At 42.8% G+C, this 22,720-nt stretch overlaps 1 protein-coding gene across 4 annotated transcripts; it reads right to left on the reverse strand.

The window, feature by feature from the left end:
• Positions 1–119: 119 nt before the first annotated feature.
• dnm3a (dynamin 3a) lies at positions 120–22,494 on the reverse strand. 4 transcript variants are annotated; one of them, XM_028586575.1, is made up of 21 exons: positions 21,897–22,494; positions 17,237–17,310; positions 16,754–16,903; positions 16,443–16,646; positions 16,125–16,223; positions 15,030–15,190; positions 14,806–14,948; positions 14,574–14,709; positions 14,399–14,466; positions 13,629–13,767; positions 13,445–13,531; positions 13,272–13,342; positions 13,127–13,187; positions 12,037–12,063; positions 11,130–11,243; positions 6,457–6,566; positions 3,563–3,674; positions 2,750–2,911; positions 2,215–2,438; positions 1,968–2,111; positions 120–502 (listed from the first exon to the last, which is right to left on the reverse strand). In XM_028586575.1, the coding sequence occupies exons 1-21, from the start codon at positions 22,055–22,057 to the stop codon at positions 469–471; spliced, it is 2,481 nt and encodes an 826-aa protein (XP_028442376.1). In that variant the 5' UTR covers positions 22,058–22,494; the 3' UTR covers positions 120–468. The 4 variants fall into 4 exon arrangements, with proteins under 4 accessions (XP_028442376.1, XP_028442377.1, XP_028442374.1 ...); XM_028586576.1 differs by lacking the exon at positions 12,037–12,063; XM_028586573.1 differs by having other exon boundaries at positions 14,574–14,948.
• Between the last annotated feature and the right edge of the window lie 226 nt (positions 22,495–22,720).

Here is a 22,720-nt window from a genome sequence, read left to right on the forward strand (position 1 = left end):
AAGCTAAATACGAGTCAAGGTGAGTAGTATAGGGCCATAGGCTAACTAAAATTGAAATTTACCTTAAAATATAATATATTAATTAAAATTATATAAATAAGGAGAAACAAGGATACACATTTAAAAAATAAAACCTGTTTGTGTTTATTCAACAGTGAAAATAGTGCATGTGTATTCTATTTTAGTAGAATAACTCAAAAATAGTATTTCTATTTACACAAAGTTCAGACACTTGAGGAAGAGTCTGCAGACAGCGGAGTACATTCCGCAATTTATGGCCGATGATATTATGTACAAAACAGGCTCAAGATTTAGTGAATTTTGCAGACAGCAGCTCCCAGAGGAGTCAGAGAGAAGCCCAGCGTAGTGCTTCAGCTGGATTACACATCACACAGGTCATGGGTGTCTCTGGGCAGCACTGAGCAGCAGCTAGAAGGATCATGGGTAATGGAGTTCTGAGCAGAGATGTTATTTGACCTTTGGGATAGCTGGAGGATGCCTCCTGGAGAGAAGATTAAAAGATATTACTATACATGGTTGAATAATACATGGATTAACTGTAACTTTCTTAATGGCAGACCTACCAAATTGTTAATGAAGATAATGTCTGATCCCTCATCATCATAATCTATACATTTAGTTATGCAGCAGCTAGCTCTACTGTGTGTTATAACACCGGCCAGGAAATTCCAGCATTTTGTCTTAATATGCCAATTTAATTCCTAAAATAATAATAATAATAATAATAAAACAATTCAAACAAAAGCAACATTTTTAAAACACATGCTTACGCCTCCACAGCAGCTATCAACCTATGTTGGCCCTTTAGTGAAAAGTTTTGAAGGAAAACAAATGTCCATGTTGTTACCTATTTGCTGACCCCTGGATTAGAGACTTGTCATGAAAGATATGAAAACCTTTACATGGGCAATTATATGGGTTGGGCAGCATTTGAAAGAAGATGTGAATAAGGCCGAGGAAATAATGGTTATTAGAGATGACTATAATATAGGTAAGACAGCAGTTGGTTACAGAACTTGGAAGATTGGAGAGATGTGCAATTTAGCAAGGAGCTACTCCAAATGTTGGAGAACTGTGTAATTCATGATTCACAGTTCCCCGTTCACAAATTTCCACGTAGACATTTAAGTGTGTCTTTATTTAGCGAGATTCTTTTAATTTTAATTGCCATACATTGTGATTGTTACAGAAGTCGTGACCTGTAGTGTCAACTATGGGGGAGAAAATAAAATAGACTTATAGGAGTAAGCTCAGGCCCCACATACTGTGTATCTATAGGGGAGAGAGAGATTGAGTAAGGAAAAGAGGCATAAGGTTGGATGGAAAGAGCCAGAAGAGGAAAGAGAGAGACCATGCGGGAAAGAACCTAAAGAACCATTTGAGAGCACAGAGGAAATGAGGCAGAAAGAAAAAGGAGAGACAGGCCAAAAGCAGGGGAGGAACCAGTGAAAGAAAAGAAGTGAAGAAATGTACAAGAAAAAGAAGTAGGGGGGGAGAGGGAAAATAACGGTTATTGCATGAGGGAAACTGGGGAAGGCAATAAAACAAATGCATGCTAGGAGAAAGCGGGAAAAGGGGGGGATGAAGGACAGAGAGAAAGATGAAAACTTGACAGAGCGCTCAGCCTGTTGTCTCTGGCTCCAGTAGAAAGCTGCACAGAGAGAAGTCCTGTCTACTGAGGCTGATGGGAAAGAGAATATGAGAAACACATTTTCCAGCAGACCCCCACCCAGCTCAAATAACAACTCCCTCTGCCCCTGTGCCTCTGTAGCGCAAGGTTTGATTCTGTGTATGTGAGTGTGTGTGTGTGTGTGTTTGTGTGTGTGTGTGTGTGTGTGTGTGTGTGTATATGCACATATGCCAGTGCATATTTGAGCGGCAGACTGGAGGTCATCATAATGTAACGGGTCGGATTTCGGGCTGTGATTGTGTGGTTTCAGAGTCACCTTGGCACACTAGGTGGAGCACGGTTGGGCTGAAGGCCATCAGTGCTCGGGGAAGGAGTGTAAGCATGCACCCGAGGGACAGATGGGGCATGGCCTCGAACCGCTGGCTTGCCACTGGTCCCTGAGTTTCTAGGGAGTGTCGGGCTGGGCGGAGAAGAGAACCTTAAGTGACAGGCATGGGTGGCACAGTTTTGTTTACTGCATTCATCTATGCATCCCTGTACAGTTGAACTGGGTCTGTGTGTACCTGGAGGGCCGTATCCAGGAGGAGTCTACAGGTGGAGGCAGAGGGGTGGTGCAGGTGGAGGTGGAGAACTTTGCGATGACAGCGAGCGCCTCCTTCAGGGCAGCGTGCTTGCGGAGCACTTCCTCCCGGTGCTGCTGCTGCTCCGGTGACTCATCCATCAGCACTGAGCATTCTCCCAGAGCGTAGAGCTGGGCCAGGAGCTCAGAGCTAATGAACTCCTTCACCTACAGAGAGGGATCATAAACAGCTGCGACAAGTCAAAGTGTAACTTTGTAATGTGATATTTTACTCTGATTTGGGATTATGGCTCTAAATTCTTAAAGGGGTGGTGAAAATCTTATTTTACTTAGGGTCTCTCATTTAGTTTTTTTTAAAGTCATTGGAATATGCTCAAATAGTGTTTCAAATGGTACATTATTGTATGGTAGACAAAGATATACATACTCCGAAACAGATGAAATACAAAACTTAAAAAAAAGAAAGGGATTTTATTTTTATTTTTTTAAGTTAAGAGAGTCTGGCCTGGATATCTTACGCTGTTGATCATGTGGTGCATAATGGTCTTTGGCATCAAGTCCTTCATGGTCTTATAGATGATGCTCATGTAGGAGTCGACCAGGTTACGAATGGTTTCCACCTGACGCTCCAGCTGGGGGTCTGTGAAGTTTTCAGGAGCCCTATTTCCCTGCCTGTCCACCTGGGTGACAGAGAGACGAGATGGAGTTGGGAGGAAATGCAACACACGCTGTTCAGATTCGCCCTGCGGTTTTAACCAAGGATATATAATGTAGCGTAATGTGCTGCAGTGACTGCTGAGGTAACACAGCTGATCATTTCATGTTTAATACAGACGTGTGAAGCAATTAAGATCGGCCTTATGTGCATTTCCATATCTCATTGTCTCTTCTGTGCTTGCGACGAGAAGAAGCGTAGAGCCTCTGTGATAGGAACGGGGAGAGAAGAATAGAGAGAACACATGAGAGGGAGGTGAGGAGGAGTGGGCAGAAGAAATAAAAGGGGGAGTGGGTGAGGGACGAGGAACTGCTGATTAGAAACAGACTAGAACACTCACACACATGTTGTAGTGACATCATGGGCCAAGAATGCCGTGCTGAAGAGCCAACGACAGAGCGAGATGGAAGGGGTGGGGGACTTACTTTTTCGCTTTGGCAGGGGAAGAGAAGGGGGAACATGGAGAGAAGGGTAAGGGGTTATGGCTGGGTTTTTAAGGTTAGCAAAGTCTACGAGTGCGTCCAACGCAAAGTAAGGTTCAGACAGGTGCAGCTCCCCACAGCTATGGTTCGGGGGTTGGGTTTAATTAGGTTGAATTAGGGGTCAGAGTACTAACAGTGACTTTCTCAGGGTAGACTCCGGCCTGTAGCAGAGACGCCTTCCAGCTGTCCAACTCCTCCTGAGAGTAACAGGCCAACTCCAGGCATTTGTAGTCCTTATACACGTTCCTGCAATTCAGTGCAACATTGTCAGATGGCTCTAAAAGCTACGCTTCCCGGGCCACAATACAGAGTTATAAACACAGTACAGTTAGCACATACCTTCGACAAGAGAGACTGACCCATTGAGAAAATACAGCACACATCAAAGCCATCCACAGGTTGTAATGACACGTTATTACCGGTGTCTCTTATGAACTCAGTGGAGGTGAGTTTTTAGTCACAATGTGTGAACATTTTAGCTGAGCAACGTTTTCAGTCATTTCTAGCTGTCTGTCGTCTCTTCATTCTTACCATGTCCACTTCAAGTGGAAACAAAACAAGTCTTGCTCCATGTCTTGTGGGAGGAGAGGAAAGTAGTCTCTAGTAGTAGTAGTACAAAACAAAAAAAAAAGTGTCTCCTTTTAAACATTGTAGACTCATGCTGTATCACTCAGTTTAATTTGGAATTATCTTGCGAGCTGGTATTTTTTTAGATGATGCCAATCAATCACCTATTATCAGCTAGTGCGCAGTGTACTTAAAAGAGGACGTCAGGGCACAAAAATGTACCAAGATCACGGGGATGATTTGGGTGTTGGTGTTTCTTAATACCCCCTCTTCACTCAGCTCTCGACCCACTTTGTACATGAGTTAAATGTTATTGGAACAAAGTTGCCTTTGTGTGTATCATGTGAAATCATTAAAAGCATTCCTTATGAGTAAACACACAACACACAATGAGCTCTAGTCTTAGATTCAGTATTCTCCAGACAGATAAATCTAACCTGAGCTCGGGCACACAATTACCGACGATGAGGGAAATATCCTTAAAATAAATCGTATGTCATTATAAGTATAGTTTCTTGTGTTTGCATAAAAAAATAATAATTAAGTGTGGTCCTTGTTACTAGCATGCATGGTCCATTTTGTAAAAATGATCAGAAATATTGTCATAGCCTGATATAATGTACAGTATGTAGACCATTATGTATAAAAGGGTCCCACCGTGTTGAGAGCCACATATTGAACAACAGGTCCTTGATGGAAAAAAAGGGTATAACAGGTTGGGCCAGTCTTCCCTTTAAATGCAATACAGTATATGCAATCAAAAAGAATGTAAAGAGAAAATGATTCACTGAATGTAAAGGACATAGAGACACACAAGCACTTGCAACTAGGCAGATACGTATACACACATACCGACACAAATAAAACAATTTCCTCAGTTTCAACTGCTGTGCTTGGCATGCCCTCTCTAACCAAAACGTATCCTCTTATCTCCATCATCAATTTTCTCCACGGTTTTTCATTCCCCAGCTCTTTTTCCCTCTCTCAGCCTTCCCTCTTCACACCATCGTACCATCTCCGTGCTTTGGCTGTGGCAGCAGCACAGCAAAGCAAGAAACAAGCTAAAGATCTGGAGCAGGCTGCGGCCCATCTGTTAAACATTTTTCTTTAATCACTCAGTTGTTTCTTTCCTCCTTTTGTTGTTCCCTTCTCACACTCAGAAAACATAGCAATTAACCTCAAATATGCAAAACCTTTGTGTGTGTGTGTGTGTGTGAGAATGAGAGAGACCAAAAAATGGACAGGGTTATAAAACTGCAGCAGCAGAGAGTGATACAGAAAGATTAAGAAATGGGCAGTCAGTTTGTGAGCTTATGGCTGGGCTATAGGACGGGTGAGGCTAATAAGTCAGGGTGTGGTGGCTAACAGACGGGGAGCCAGGCCAACAATGACAATACTAGAGTGCTATTACACTAAGATCAGGACGCTAACATTCACACACACAATGGAGCACACATTAAAATTGCTCTTCATGCTGATTTATCACTCTCTTCAACTTTTTTTTTTTCTCTCGTCCCCTTTGCTATCCTTTCCTCAGCTCGTAGCCAGTGTGAGTTTTTTCACTCTTGAGGAATTTCTGCACAGATCCTTGACTGCTTTAGATTTGAAGAGTTTCCTGAGGTTTTTGATCATTGTCAGACAGGGACAAAACCACTGCAATGTCTGCCACACACACAAACGCAATTACAGAAAGAGAAACAGAGAGAGAAACAGAGAGAGTGCAGGAAAAGGGGGGGGGGGGCGCCATAGGACAGACTTTGACACATTCCTGGCCGATGGCTCTGATACTCTCTCACTCCCGCTTTCTTTCTCCTCTCAACCCTTCCAATTCTTCTTTCTCCCTCCCTTTTGTGGTGAGTCGAGCAATTCTTTCCAAACAAGAGCAGCCTCATCTCTGATCCAAGCTCTCTGGCTTTGATTAGCTGCTTAATGAGCCTGCCGTCGGTATGCTGTGGTCCACGCATGCATGCGCATGCACGCGCGCGCACACACACACACACACACACACGCACGCACGCACGCACGCACGCACGCACACACTCGCACACACACACACACACACACACACACACACACAAATCAGCCAGGCTTTGGGTCAGCCCCAGCTTCTAAACACTCTCTCTCTCGTTTTCTCTTTGTCTTTCTCAATCTGTTTCACAAACATAAACCCAGAAAACCGTCCCCTCGAAAGCCTGACTTATACTTATAATAAGAAAAAAAGAAAAGAAAGAAACTACACCCACTGCAGTACCCACTGGATATCCTTTCAGTTCCGGTGGCAAAGTTGAATGGAAGAAGTCAAAGGAAGGGCAAAACACGACTCTCCTCCCTTTCCTCCCCTGACATGTCCACCCTCGTAAAATATCACGAAAACGTCAGCATGCGGGCGACAAGAACAGAACTCCCTTTTCTGACTCACGCACACACACAAACACAGGCCTCCAGCCACACACAAACAAACCTTAACTCGGTGTTGAAGATAGCAAAGGAAAATTTGCTGGACATGAAGCCCTTCTCCACATCTCGGAGCTTCAGGTTGTCCAGAGGAAGCATGTACTTCTTCTCCTTCTCCTGGAAAAGACAGATACAGTTTGACAGAGGTATGCAGAGTAAAATATGACATCACAGAGATGTAACACAGGTGACAGTTCAGACAGTTCAGTTGGGGAATTAAGTTAAAATAGTTGCATGTCTGGTAGTAAATATTTTTCAGCCTGAGAGCCAGAGAGGAAAGAAAGGGGAGCCAAGAGACTTGAGCTGTAGAAGGAAAAGAGTGAACAGGAGATGTGGAACACTGTGCTAGCAGAGCACCTGAGTTCATATGAGATGATGTGTCTGTCTGTCAGACTGACTCACATTAACAGCCCACTAACTAGCAGAAGAGAGACAGTGGGAGAGAGGGAGAGAGAAGGGGATACCATAAGTCTATAGTCTGTCATCACCACGGGGACTTATGAATGACAGAGAACAGTTGGAGGAGTGGAGCGACCAGCGTGAGGAGAACCAGACAGTATGGAGGCAGGGTACAGAGAAGTGAAGCAGGGAGGGAGGGAATGAGAGAAGGCGTACGAAAAAGAAAAAAAAAGTGGGAGAGAGAGGCCGGGCCCACATGTGAAAGTCATTACTCAGACTCAAGCTCTAACACAACATTTCTCCTAAAGTGAAGCCCTTCCCCCTCATCTCTCTTCCTCGGCCTGCTCCCTCTTTCTAACCTTTGAGAAGGGGGCTTCCAGAAAGCTTGGTTAGAGGACTGGATAAGGTTAAGAGAGGGAAAAGCATGAAATAGAAAAGTGACTTCAATAGAAGAGAGAGCTAAAGCATGCATGCCAAAAAAAAGTGTCCTAAAAATCCTGGATGTTGTCTGAGCATGTGAACACTTGTGTGTGCCCTTGCACTTGAGCACGTGCACTTGAGCAAATCTGAGATGCTAGTGCGCTCGTAGTACATTTCGGTCTTCCCTCTCTCAGTGCTCCCCTGAACCCTACGACTCTCTTCCTTCGTTCCTCTTTCCTTTTTTTTTCTTCCAAAAGGGGCCCACTTCCTGTAACAGAGGCTGAAAAAAAATGACAGGACGGGATTGGCGCTCATACAGCAACATCTGGCATCGCTTTGGACAGAGGGGGAGGAGACTGGACAGAGTATAGGGTGCTCTGATGGGTTAGAAATAGAAAGTAGAGATGATGAAGAGAGGAAGAGGAGGGATAGAGGTGGACAGAGGCATAGAGGGAGGTGGATTTTGCTAGAGTAGAAGAGGAAGGGTTGAGGAACATAGGGAGCAGGAGAAAGTGTGCAGGAGAAGTGGGGAGAAACTGCAGACCAGTCCAAAGTTGATTCCCCATGGGTCCCATCAACCCATATATGGCTGCTAAGTTCCTCCCTAACTCTCTCTCTCTCATTCTCTCGCTCCCCGTATTTCCCTATGACTTCTCCGAGAGAACAGGCAGATCCCTAGCTGAATGAGTAAATGTGCCACGTCAAGACTGGATACTATGCCGGGACGCAGCCCTGCGGACGCCCGACTAAAGATACACTCACATCTCCGGAGGAGGGACACCCATATGAGTGGAAGTCTGATGTGTGCGAGACCCCTCGCCTTGCGGCCCAGCCCTGACACAGGATAAGAAAGAAGAGAATAACAGAGGAAATCTTTTTCCCCAATCCTCTCCGCCGCTGGCAGGACTGCTAGCTAACAGCCAGAGCAGGGAAATGGGAGGCCGAAGAGAAAGTTAGAAAGGGTCCTGCTCCGTCATCCCAGTGTTCAGACTACCTGTTCAGGATCTTACTGGTGTACAGTAGTCTGCACATTGGTTAGACTGTGCAAGGAAGTGCTTCAGCAGCAAGACTCGGGACAACCTGCACGTACTCTACGCTGAGCCAAATCTTGGGTCTAATATTCTCTGTTGTTTCTTGCTTAAATGGGTGCAAATGCCTTCATATGTGCATTCACTATCAGCTGCTTTCAACTCTTCAAAATGCAGTCATTAACTTTATTTTAAGTCGAGCGTAATGACATCCATTTTGTAGCATTTGTCACCCTGAATTAAGTGTCTTTGTTAATGGGGAGTGATATCTACGTACAAGGCAGAGTAGTTTACATGCATCTCATTTAAGCAAGAGAAGCTATAACTTGTGACTGACTGTTGTTTTACCAATACTTAGCTATAACCTAGCTTACTAATTGAACTTTTTTTTACACACATTCATTGCAGAGAAGCTCTAAACTAACAGATTTTTTTTTTCAGAGTGGCTCTCATTTGGTATTTTGAGTTCTTGCATGTGCATCCGTGTGGCAATATAACTCTTGTGTTCACAGACATCATGGCACTGATTTGTGTGTGAGTGTGTGTGTGTGTGTGTGTGTGTGTGTGTGTGTGTGTGTGTGTGTGTGTGTGTGTGTGTGTGTGTGTGTGTGTGTGTGTGCGTGTGCGTGTGTGTGTCATATTCCCAGTGGTGTCATGAAGTATCATACATCAGAGCTGCTGTGTCTCCTCTTCCTCGAGACTAATGGATTTGAGATATGGAACAGGCCACACACACCTACACACAGAGGCGAGCATGTAGATTAAGTGTGTATGCATGAGCCGTCTGTTTTTCTTCAGACTGCCTGGTGGAGCCCTGGCAGTTGAGGGGTGAAGGAATGTATGTCTGTTCAGTGTGCTGTGGAGATTAAACCCTAAACTATTATGCTGCAATCTCAGTTTAGGTACACAGAGAGGAGATGTACCATACGGCCTAAACAGCGTTGAAAAAATTGGAGCGTATAGACGCAATGGACAGGGATGGAGAGGGGAGGTTGAAAGGGGTGGGGGGTTGGGGGAGAGTATCTCTGAGAGAGACTGTGGAGGAGTTGAGAGGAGAGGGGGGAGTCAAAAGGGGAGGTCTGCAGTGTAGAAACAGCCATGTGGGATTTCTCTGGGCAGATCTTGGATGCTGGTGTTTGGACAAAGCTTCAGATTTTCCAGCCAGGAATGTGCACAGTCCCAGGGAGACTGCCAACCACAGAGAGGGGGGGGAGAGAAAGAGGGAGAGACAGAGAGAGGGAGAGAAAGGAGGAAGAAAAAGCGACAGAGGTAAAGAAAGAGAAAATAAAAAAAGACGCACGCACGAACGCATGTGGAAAGATAGATCTGATCTTCTGTGATAATATGGGTGACTGATTTTGCACTCAGGCCTTCCAAACACAGCTGATAAGACATCCAACGTAGTGAGGAGGTACAAGGATTAAACACTGACTAGTCCAACTGAATCAAAATGAGTTAAAGGTTTAGACTTTTATATTAGCGTCAAACGTTATAGTGAGTCATGCATGTCTTATCGTGTGATCAGACAGCCAAAGTTTGTTGCGCTGATGTGGTCAACAGATATTTGCTCTCCTCTCTTTGTATTATTTTTCGCAGATGTGCTAAGTCTTCTTTGTAGATGACAGCGAAAGGAAAACCTATAATGCTGTGTGTGTACAATATGCATGCCTGGGGCTGTGTCTGGGAACACTGTGTTCAAGAGATCTAGTGTTTATCTGAAAAGTGACTGTGTGTCTGTCTGAGAGAGTGTATATTTTTCTCCACTATTTGCATGCCAGTTTGTTTACATCAGACTCTGCATGTGTACTGTATACTGTATATACAAGTCTGTCCACTGTGTGTGTGTGTGTGTTTGTGCGTGCATGCATGTGTGTGTATGTGTGTGTCTTAGTTTGGCTTGGGGCAGCTCCAGCTGTGTCAGAGTGAGCCGCTCCAAATGCCTGAACTCCCAGAAGAGGAAAGAAAAGGGGGAGTAAGGGGAAGAGTGAGCGGGACGAATGGGGAGGAGGGGTGGGGGTGGGGGGCGTCAGAGGAATGAATGGGGGAAATGGAAGGGGCTCACTAGCAGGTCCAGGTGGCAGGAGAGAAAAGCAAGTTAGCTGGACAGAGAAACAGTGTTAAAGATGCTCTTTTAGTTATGCTTTTATTGGTGTCATATGTCACAAAGCTTCCATAAAGACAGGGCCCGTCTGTTTAGTTTGATCCTTAACACGGCCTTGGAGCCGCTTTAGTACGGTTACCAAGAACAATAACTTTTTTGTAAAAACGTTCTACCAAACCACTAAATGATGTCTGTCAAACAATACACAACTTAATTCCATCCACAACAACACTGTTGTTATCCAGATGGGAGTGTTTACAGGTACTAGTTTATGTCCATATGCAAATGTTGTGATGTGTTCCCCTCTTCTGATCTCACTTCCTGCACTCTGCCCTTCCTTCCTACCATGACACTGACTGTGACAGGACAAGACTGTTGTGGTGTGTCTGCCTGTCTACACTTGCTGTGCAGACCTTCTGCTCCTGTACAGCAGGCACAGACAGGCAGACAGATGGCAGCCCCACTGACATCAGAACAGAGCGCCACAAGCTCTTCCGATTTACGAAACTGTGACAACAATATCAACAGATGAGGGATTTCCCCTTCTACTTAATTATCTCTCAACCTCCCAATGAACATGCTGTTTCAAGCTGAGATATGTGTTAATAAACTTGTGTTAATAAACAGTGTGCTGCTGCGTTTTGACTTAAGTATTTTCTTATTCATTGAGTTTGCGCTCAAAAATGTCTCGGTGTGATCTATTTGTTTCAAGTGTGAGTGTGAATGCCTCACCTCATCATCCTTGAACCAGGACAGGCTCTCTGCACTGAGGATAAACCAGTACTCCTTGGCTCCACCTTTCATGATGCCGATGTTGCTGATGGTCAGCCAGCCCTTGCGTATGACCTGCACAACAGCCAAGGGTAAGAAAGGAGCTCAGATGGCAGGACAGACAGGACCATCACAATGGCATTCAGAGAACAGATTGATTGAAAATGAGATAGCAAGGTATAACTCATACAGCATAGAGATGTGCAAAGCAGGTCACACAATGAGAGTGGACTCCTGCCGATGAAAATAAGAGTAAACAATTGACACGGTAGGAAAAACTGGATTTTTTTGCAGGTTAGACAGTTGTGAGATATATGACATAGATTATGTAGCCATGGCCAAATCACCAAACATTTTCACTAACATGGACGCAATTGGTCAAAAAGAAGACTAGATGCACAGGTACACATTCAAGGTAAGCATAGAAACAAAAGTAACAAGCCATATGTGGAAATAGAAACAGGATGCGAAAGACTGGAAGAAAGATGTGCGATGAATAAGGGAACAGGAAGTTTGACATGACATAAAGATACCAAAAACTGACATAGACGTCCTGCTGACTAGGAAAACATTAACATCTGCACATATTCATGAAGCAGCGGGACTGCAGAGGGAGTAAAGATTATTAGTTTGAGACAGAGAGAGAATACTGCTAACTGTAACTGTAAGAGGAACAGAGTTAGCAGCGTATCAGTTGCAGATGGTGAAGTACATGATTAACAAAGCTACAACAAGCCATTTGCCAGTGTGCATGTTTGCTGACATCGGTCGCATGCCAACCCACAACCCTTAAACTTGAATCCTGCAAACAAATATTTCCAGTAGAGGCAGCAGTGAGTGAATAGGCTTAAAGAGATTGGTCTCCTACTACGAGTCTGGAAGGAGGGGCCGCACCCTGGAGAAAAACAGGAGATGAGGTAGCAGAGTTAATGTTTAATATTTATTATGTTTAATGTTCTTTTTTTTGGGGGGTGACACTGATATTGATCATTTAATAGATAACTACTATCAAAGCAACATGAGGGATAGTGTAAATAACTTACAACATTTTTTAACTTCTTAAGCTGTGGTTAAAATGTACCACTGTTCTCGTCATCACACATCAAGGCTTGTGACTAAGCAATCATACTGGGATCGTGTTTTTAATTATGCCTGCTTTCAAATGTGTCACATAAATATTATGTTACATACATATTAATCATAACAGGTTGAGAAAAAACACACACACAACTGCCTCATTTTTGCTTGCCTGCATTCCTATGAGAAGCCAAGATCAACTCTGGTTGCATGATTGGACCCTAAATCCCCTCCAGTAAAATCATAAAAGATCTAATTTGTCTGCAGCTGTGAAGTCTGATTAATGTTGATTAATGTGTAACACATGGGATGGTGACATTACTGGGGGGGAAAAAAGTAAGATAGATGGAAAACATTTACTTTAATTTAGTGCACACTCAAATGTTGCGCTGTAGAGAACCAATGGCAGTAAAGTAACATTTTTGAGAGTTTACACCTGCAAATATAAGTTCAGAAGAGCACACTGTCATGCACATACTCATGTTGGTTTTGCTTAAAACTGACAAAGATGATTCTGAATAGGAAGGAGGGTAAACAAGACAAAACGTGTATGTCCATGGCGTAAGGGTGATGGTGCTAAAGCAAAAATCTTTATGGTATGAGATGTTGGGATATCTTGTGGTATTTAGTTGGAAGTTAAACCTTCCGGTGAGACTACTGTAAATAGTAATTTTGATGCATCCTCTGGGAATCATGAGTGTTTTTTTTTAATCACAAGTAATGGCAATTTATTAAATAGTTGTTGAGATATTCACTTTGACCAAAGTGAAGGGCCAATGAGCTGGCCCACTGAGTCTGTATGTTGCCATTGCCGTCTCAAACGCCCCTTGGTTAGCATGGATATATACAGTATATAAATGCAGTGCTATTAAAAGTCTTACATGGTTTCCTGCCATCCCTGCAGCAGTCTTCTTGTTGCTTTGGTTGTACATCTGCTGGGCACTGACAGAGAAGAAGAGCTAATGTTATTTACTCTGTTAGAATTTATAGTTAACGTTATAGTTTAAAACTGATGAGGTTACTCACTTAGTGAAGCCAATGAAATCTTCATGTTTGGTATTTATGTAGGCAAGCTGTATGTCAATGAGCAACACGATCTGAATAGAGCAGACATTCATTAACTAGAGAAACACACAACACTTAATAATCCAGTAGCGTTATCTAAAACTAAATGCAATGTCCAGCTGTTTATGAATGACCTGATCTTTGCATTTGCTCTCTTGCTCTCGTATTTCAGTGGTTACAATTCTCTCGGTCTCATGTTGCAGTTTGGGAAAGGAACTGAGCTATAGAGGGGAAAACAGACCAGAAGTAAGACATGAGACAGTTTTGACACCCCAAAATGTAGAGTTCATCGCACATGCCACACACACACATTTATACCTTGTTGATACACTGGTACACAGTGGAGATTAGTTCTTGACTGACCGTGTCTACAAATTGAATACACGGCCCTTTTAGCCTTGATATCTGTTTTTTGACTATGGCTTCAAAGGCCATATCAGGAGTGAACAGACCCGTCCTATAGGGAAAGAGAGGCAGATGGGGGAAAAATAAATAAAAAGGTAGATTGGCTGCAGCAATCAAAACATGTCGGTAACAGTAAAACTGTAAATGATTACATTACGTGACAACATTTGACACTTTGCATTTGCTCAGAACACTCTACTACAGTGTTTCTCAAATGGGGGTACGTGTACCCCTAGGGGTACTTTGGAGGACTGCAGGGGGTACGTGAGATATTTAACAAAATGTTTAATAGTTACAAGGCTGTTGTCCAGAACATTGTTCCCCTTTATGTAGACTTTATTTTTTTCCTACCAAAAATATGATATTTGTGTCTCCTTCTTTGGACCTATTCTTGCCTTCCTTCCTTCTACTGTCTTTCTATTTATAAGTTTCTCGCTTTTTTCGAAGTTATGTCACTGTTTTTGTCTCCTTTTCTCATAGCATTTAAATGTTGTTGTTTTTTCAGTTACAAGGCTGTTTTTTAGTAAATCTATCGCTGACAGCGCTGTACTGTTCCTTTTTATAGAGACTTTTTTTTCTACCAAAAATGATTAGCGCTGGTCAGGGTGTACTTGGCTTAAAGAAACAATTTCAAAAGCGGTACATTATTGAAAAAAAGTTTGAGAACCACTGCTCTACTACACCTAACACCATGGATGTTCCTGATGGCATAGTTGATCTCCCGCCGCAGCTTTCTCTCATCCAACTCAATCTGAAGACAAACATGGTACACAGTCAGTCAGCGTTGAGCACACTACCTATGCACAAAAACAAACAAAATTCATATTAAGAATCACACACACACACACACACACACACCTTGACCAGTTCATTGGGGAAACGCTCATGGAAGATTCGGTTGATCCTGGCACCTCCTGACAGATTAACGGTGTCTACTCTGTCGCCCGAGCCCTCGATTAGCTTCTCAAAGTCCACAGCCAAGTGCTGAACTGACCTGGGAGACAGAAACACAGACCAGGAGAAACCCTGACATACCAACAATTTAAAAGACAACAAATGAGTACAAACAGACACTTCCAGAATGACTGACTGTAACAGTGTCTTGGTTCTCTGTCCAGGGTCATCAGGACTGAACTGTTTGCATTTTTCAGCCTCTTTATTCAAGTCCTGAAGCTGGCCCTGCAGATGAGTACGGAAGGCTGGCAGAGTGTCCCGGATGTGGTTTGTCAGTTGCTGCAAACAAACATAATGAGAAACAATACAATGTATTTACTTATCTAGGTGTGTGTGTGTGTGTGTGTGTGAATTTTTAACCTGGTTAAGTATTCTTTGTAAATATGGGGTGCCCATGCTTTCAGCCATGTGTTTGTAGGCCGGGTGGGAGAGAAAGAACTTCTTCTCTGCAAGAAGGGCTGCCTTAATATCCTTTTTCCCATCAATGTCCTTCTGACTGCGGTTCACCACCCCTATGTAACCTGGGGGAGTGATGAGAAGGGAAACGAACAGCATGTGACCATTGTAAGGACGACAATGTGCAACAAGAGGAAGGAAGAATCAAGGACTCTGATGTTAGACAGATTTGCCTTGCATTTTCTGATGTGTCCTTGGAAACTCTTCCCAGACCGCCATTTGTTCCATTAAGACTGTAGCATACAAGCAGGAAATAAATATGTTTGTTCAACAGCAAAGCATGTGATATAAAGCGGGCCGAATCCACTATTTAGCACAGTAATAGATGTAATAGTGCGAGGCTCCTTATCTAATGCTTCAGCTCTAGGCTGCTACTAGGGCTTCCATGGTTAATGCATTAGCACTGTAGGAGAAGCATGAAGGGGCCAGCACCTGGTGGTGCTTTACTCAGGCTCTTACTTACTTACACACACACACACACACACACACACACACACACACACACACACACACACACACACACACACACACACACACACACACACACACACACACACACACACACACACACACACACACACACACACACACACACACAGATTTACTAGCTATGCATACACACAAGAATAATTGTCCAGACATACACACAATAGCATAGACTCAATAGTACTGCTGTAATGTTATTCAAAGTGCATAACCATCTTTCAACACATGGCACAAGTTAAAGAGATACTGCATACTGCACATGGATAAACAGAAAGATGGTGAACAAGGGACACAGTCAGACAGAGAGGAAGAGGAAAAAGAATAGAGGGAATGAGAGCTTGACCGAGACGGAGCCTCTGGCTGCTGATTACAGACACAATCCTAATGTCAGTCCTTTACAAAGAGCCTCCACTGGGTGCAGCGTGACTGTATTACAGCTAGGTGGCTCAACACACAAAAGCACGTGCACGCACACACACACATACTGTATGCCCACAAACACAAGCAGCACACCTCTGCGCAGGGGAAGCAACCTGTTCTCTAGAATGTTCCGGGCGTCTGTTCCTTCATCCATCAGGTCCAGCTTAGTGATTACACCAATTGTGCGCTGGCCTGAAAAGAAGATGAAGAAAAGAGGACATTTTTATAGCCTCCAAATGGGATTTCATAACCTGTGGAAGTATGAATAATATATGGAAACCCCTTTCAACCTTTTAGACATTAATATTTTGTATGTAATAATGTGATCATTTAATCCCTATGAAGACATTAGTGTGTAGAGCATAATTCCACAGAAAGCCCACAGACTTTAAATGCCCACCCAGGGCTTACCCTGTGGGTCAACATCTTTGGCCAGTTTGAGTGCATCAGAGTTGGCCAAGTCAGTGTTAGCTGGCGTGACAGCCAGGATGAGACAGTTTTCCTTACAGATGAACTGCATGATCATGTCTCGTATCTGGTACTCTATGTCTGCCGGCTGGTCGCCTACAGGCACCTTGGTGATGCCAGGCAGGTCCACAAGAGTCAGGTTCAGCACTGCAAACAGAAGAGTAGAAATAAACATACAGGTCATACATATGCCCGAGAAATTGACCTTGAACGGATATGTCACACAGAACACACACGAGTACACAGTGTGTTACCGTGTGGTGAATAAATCCGTAGGTTGATGGGGACAGGGGAGATGCCTTTATTGGATCCTGTGAGTCTGCGTGTCTCTGCCTCGATCTCTTTGCGGATCTCCTCAAAGTCTGTGAACTTCTTTCCCTTGCAATGGAAAAATTCACCGTACTCTGAAAAAAACACACAATGAGCAGGGGGGGAATCATCAGTTAAACAATGATCGATTCATCATAATTTTAGAGGATCTTGGAATACCACGTTCTGTTTTTAAAGATATTTTTTTTGGCCTTTAATAGATAGGATATCTGAAGACAGAAAGGGGGGAGAGAGAGGGGTGGGGGATGACATGCAGCAAAGAGCCGCGGGTCGGACTCAATGACAATTCCAGCACTGTCCCACCAGTCGGGCTCAGCCATTGTAAAATATCATACTGCCATCTGGTGGCAGCTTAAGAATGACACTTTCCAGCCTGCATGAGTGACTATGATGTGTGTCTTACCTACCAGTGTTAGCACTAAGCAGCTGGAGGATTAAAGGTCTGCGAGTGACAATTCCCGAACCCCGTGGAAGGAAGTCTCTGTTTGGGAAGAAAGACTAAATTGGAGAAGGATACATAAACACACACAGACACACACACGCACGCATCTTAATCTGAAACATTAGCTTGACACGCACCAGTTAAATGACTTTACATATTGTAAATGCACAGATAAGACCATTAGGGACCATTCGGTATTTATGGAATGGACCACCGGAGGAAAATAGGGGAGGGTCATGTCTTTTTATTCTTTGTTGATTGAATTTTTTTTAGTCTAGAGGGGAGGGTCACCCAACTTTTGTATTCACGAGAACAGCAACATTTCAAAGTGGCTTGTTTGGTGCATATTTATCCATGTAGCTCACTTAGTCTTGGCCCCTGTCGCTAGCAGATGGGTCCCTCCTTGTTTACTCAGCCAGACAATTTAGAGACCGTGGGATTTCCCAAACTGAATAAATCCTGCCCGCCCATATAAACACAAAACTGCTTTGCTAGTTCCATCCAAGACATCTGCTGAAAAAAATATTTTATTCTTTAGCATGATTGCCGTACTGTTTAATTCAAAAACATTCAAAACACCGTACGAAAACATAGCGGACAAGGAGCAAGCTTTTGAAAAATGTTGAAAAGTCGCAGCTCGCACCGCAAAAAGCACCAAGCTGGGAGGGCATGAGACGGGAGGTCTGCAGGCTGCAGCCATACCCAACTCAAATATTCATTCGCTCGATTCAAGTATGTAAATGTAGTTACTTTTCCCATGTGATTGCAGTAGACATAGAATTTCATATATATATATATATACTTTTTTTTTTTTATTAAAAATATGAATCGATTTTTGGAATTCTATGAATCGATTTTGAATCGGTAGAGCTTGAATTGCGATTTGAATGTGAATCAATTTTTTTGCAAACCCCTAATTGTGAGCACTAACAGTCAGCTGTATATCGGTTGTATTTCAGTTGCCATATCCAAAACATCAGCAACTCGGTCAGGAAGGCTAAGAAAAGCTCTGCCATATGACCAGCCCTAACGGATATATAAAGACTAAAAGCTAAACATAGTGTTGACTATAAGGAAACCGAATGCACAGGAAAATATCCTCCTCCTTCCTATTAAAATCAAATTCAGGAAGTTTGTTTTACTGCATCCTGTCCCAGATGAAATAGCTGGCACAGTCCCCCACAAAAGGGGTGTAATAACATAATCATAGCAGAGACAAAGAACTGAGGCGTGTGTGAAAATATAATTTCACACAATCAGGAAAGCAAGCATTAATAGTGTCCTATAGTTTCTGGCAATGCCACACCTTCTACTGCTGTGGACAATACACACACCCCTGTGGACAATACATACACTCATGTGGACAATACATACGCCTCCTTTACTTAACAGAGCTCCACTGTCTTGAAACTTGGAAATGACTCACTTACTCACCAGCATTCTTTTCTGACAGGATGGAAGCACTTATTCTCCTCCTCACAAACTGAATCGTCTTACTTGCATTTCATCTTTACCCTGTATGGGTAAAGATGAAATGCAAGTAAGACGACACTGGTAATCATGATTAGTCTGCATTATTTTAAGGCCCTTGAAGTCTGTTAAAGGTCAGAATAAGATGTAAATTCAACAAAGCTCTGTTAAGCTCAGTTTTGGTTAGGAACGCATCGTGTATTGTACATTAATTAAAAAGAATGCTGATTCCATTACGTTTTCAGGAGCCATGTAAACCTCCTCCCCTTCCTCGACACCTACACAGCCTGCAGTGAGATAAGGTGCTACACTGGCTACTGTCATACCAACACCACCTCCGGCATCCACCACTTCAGACCTACACGCTAGTGCTGGGTGGAGACAGTCCTATATGAAAACAGTGATTTCAGCTGTGCATTAATTGACTAATTGCCTGAAGTCCTGGTATCAATACAGTGGAACACAGATCTTTGTCAAGTCCATTTTATTATAGCCCAATATCACAAATTAAAATTAGCCTCAGAGGGTTTTACAATCTGTACAGCACATAACACCCTCTTACCTTTGACTCTCGCATCAGATAAGGAAAAACTATCCCAAAAAAAGCATTAAGCATCTCCCATGACTGGACTTTTAGCATTACAAATTCATATTTTATTACAATTAGCCAGGACTAGTCAAATTGCACAATGAATTTCTAATAGCATTGTCTTTCAAAGCATTCAGTCATTTAGGGTGATTTAAGAGACGTTTATACATATCTTGGTTACAGACTTGTACATTTACAGGTGCTGTTCGAAAGAAGTGGGTTTATAAGTGGAAACTAAGGACTTTATTAATGTTTAGTAATCACTTACTGGATTGCCAGGTTGTGAAAAATACTGTTGGCAGATGTTTATTATTTGTATTTGGTAGAAATGCATTTATAAATGTGAACTGATAGGTTTCTTGCTTTCTAAAAGCCATCAGATCTAAAGATATATATACGCTGCTTCTTGTTATGGATTTTGGTCCAGGAGAGGTACCAAACGGATAATTCACAACCTGGAAAACCAAATTATTAATTCATTAATTAAATCATTAATATCAACAAAGCCACTAACAATTCATAACTTATAACTTATTCCCTGTTACATATTGTTCTTAAAGTACACTACTGGTCAAAAGTTTTAGAACACCCCAATTTTTCCAGGTTTTTATTGAAATTCATGCAGTTCAATGTCTTATTGTACTCTGAAATGAAAGAATAGAACAAATGAACAATTTAAGTTAAAAAAAGAAATCATGGAATCAATTTATGAACCAAAATGTATTCCACATTTTTGACCCATCAAAGTAACCCCCTTTGGCAGATATAACAGCTGAACTAACTCATGGCATTCTTTCTACAATGGAAATCAAATATCCTTCAGAAAGTTCTTCCCAACTCTGTTGCAGAAGTTCCCATACATGTGTGGCACTTGTAGGTTGCTTTGCTTTCACTTTTCTGTCCAGTTCATCCCAAACCAGCTCAATTGGGTTTAAGTCTGGTGACTGTGCTGGCCACTCCATGTTTTTAAGCTTACCATCTTGTTCTTTTTTTGCAGTTCTGGCATGGCTGGACTTATGTTTTGGGTCATTATCTTGCTATAGGATGAATAACCAACCCGACCAACTAGGCGCATACCAGAGGGTACTGCATGGCGCTGCAAAATCCTGTGGTAGCCGTTTTGGTTCAGGGTGCCTTTCACTCTGTACAAATCACCGACCCTGGATCCATCAAAACAGCCCCACTGAGGAACCATCCTTTCGCCTACTCGATGGCGTACAAAATTCCTGCGTGATGAACCGAAGATTTCAAATTTTGATTCATCAGTCCATAGCACCTTCTTCCAGTCTTCAGTAGTCCATTGACAATGTTTCTTGTCCCAGGCAAGCCTCTGTTTCTTATTCTGATGTCTTAGCAATGGCTTTCTTACTGCAACTCAACCTATCAAACCTGCATCTCCAAGTCTTCTCTTTACAGTTGAGAGAAACTAAGACTGAGAAACTGAGACTGGCTTATTACGACCACTATTAAGCTGTGCTTGAAGCTGTTGTTCTGTGAGCCGCCTACCACGCAAGCTGTTGACTCTCAGAAACGTGTCTTCTGATGCTGTTGTGGCTTTGGGTCTGCCGGGGCTCTTCCTGTCAGAGTTTACCCCAGTTTCTAAGTGCATTTTGATGGTGAAGAATACTGTACTCACTGACACCTTGACTTTCTTCGCAGTTTCTCTGTAGGAAAGACCAACATTCTTAAGTGTTGATGGTCTGTCTCTCTTCCATTGTTAATTGCCTTTTTCCCGCCATTTTTATAGCAACACACTACTTTCTGTAGTACAATACTGTTCATATAATGCTCACGAGGGTATGGTATCACAGTGTGTTCCAACAATACTTTTATACAAACAGAGGGGGTTGTAAGTAATCCAGACAAGTTGGAACACCTGTGTTAATTGGTAGCACCAACTTTCAAAGCTTAATCAACCTCCATTGCTGCAGAACAGCTATACGTTGTTAACCCATTTCTTGTTCCCTGAAAAAAGCCTTTTTGTAAAATACTGAAATGTACATTATTTTTCAGTTTTGGGTAACCTTACTTTTTTTTTAACCTCAGGCAGTTCACCACTTACCTTTGTACCATTTCAAGCTATTCATTGAACTTGAACTGCTAACATTTCAATAAAAAACTAGAAAAATTGGGGTGTTCTAAAACTTTTGACCGGTAGTGTATATTATTTATTTTCTTGTTTGTCAAGCAATTTATATTATGTTTACATTCTCGTCTTTTCATAGTCATAGTTAATATTTAATAATAACCTATTGCACTGTTCTCTTTTGAACTACCACCATTGCACGTCACAAATTGTTAACTCATTAAATTTCTGAGTGATTTTTATATATGTGAGATATATGTGTTATGGTTGTCTAAGCTACTGGATGCCTAAAATTTCTCTCGGGATGAATAAAGTATCTATCTATCTATCTATAACAAAACGACAAAGGGTGCTTTATTAGAAAATGGCACCGTTTGCCATGTAAATCTCATCGACCTAGAGTAAGTACAGCTAAAAAGGATTGTGTAAGTTGATCATGTTGCTTGCTGTACAGTTCATTTAGAGTTCATTGTGTCTTACCTGCCCACAAAGTTTTCCAGCACGGAGCTCTTGCCTGCGCTCTGGCCGCCCACCACAGCGATCTGCGGCAGGTAGAGGCTGCAGCTCTGGCCCACGCTGTTCAGGGCATCTTGAAGCCGGTTGACCAGCGGGATCAGATCCTCCATCCCGCGGTTGCCCATCGCAACGGAGCAGCTGGGCTACCCGCCCAGCTCCTTTAAATCCTGTTTTACTCCGGTTCTACACTACACCCGTCGTTAGAGTAGCTACCATAGTTAATGCTTACTTACGAGTATGCCATTTTCATGACTGATATGTACAAATCCTAAAAATAATAATCTTCTTGAAGGACGGTGCCAACTTTACAAAGCTCCGTAGTTAACTTTAGCAGCTGATACGTTACCCTAAGTGTGGTTTCGACAGTAGTGTCCAAGTTCGTACTCACAGACCTCAAGTTTCCGAAAACAGTTCGCTATAGACATTTTTGTTGCTTTAAAACTCCGAATGTTCGCAGTATGCCGTTCTCCTCTGGATACATTTTCGAAGCTAGCCGCTTGTCGCTGCGCTAAGTTTGGTCCATGGACTGGGAGGAAAACATTCTACTCTGACAGCTAGCGGAATCAAGTTTTGCGCATGCGCGGCAATCACTCGGCAATCCCCTTATGGAGAAGACAGATAAACTTCATAGCCAATAATGAAAGAACTCTGATTTATCAGGGCACCAAGCCAACATTCACTCCTCTAGGCGACAGCTATTTAAAGTCCTACGCATCTAGTGTGGGTAGGGCTCCGCTGCAGCCCTATAAACACTGCAACTAGAACCAGAGAGTAAGATTCATCTACTG

Source organism: Perca flavescens, chromosome 9 (assembly GCF_004354835.1).
Source record: "Perca flavescens isolate YP-PL-M2 chromosome 9, PFLA_1.0, whole genome shotgun sequence".
Lineage (NCBI taxonomy): Eukaryota > Metazoa > Chordata > Actinopteri > Perciformes > Percidae > Perca > Perca flavescens.

What these genes read in the sequence shown, in the direction of transcription:
- dnm3a (XM_028586573.1), bottom strand. Translation starts at nt 22,057, where the DNA reads ATGGGCAACCGCGGGATGGAGGATCTGATCCCGCTGGTCAACCGGCTT. An exon ending in GTTGCTTCCCCTGCGCAGAG is followed by an intron (nt 15,191 to 16,124) that starts GTGTGCTGCTTG and finishes TCACTCCCCCAG; the next exon opens with GTTACATAGGGGTGGTGAAC. An exon ending in TCCCCAATGAACTGGTCAAG is followed by an intron (nt 14,467 to 14,573) that starts GTGTGTGTGTGT and finishes GTTTGTCTTCAG; the next exon opens with ATTGAGTTGGATGAGAGAAA.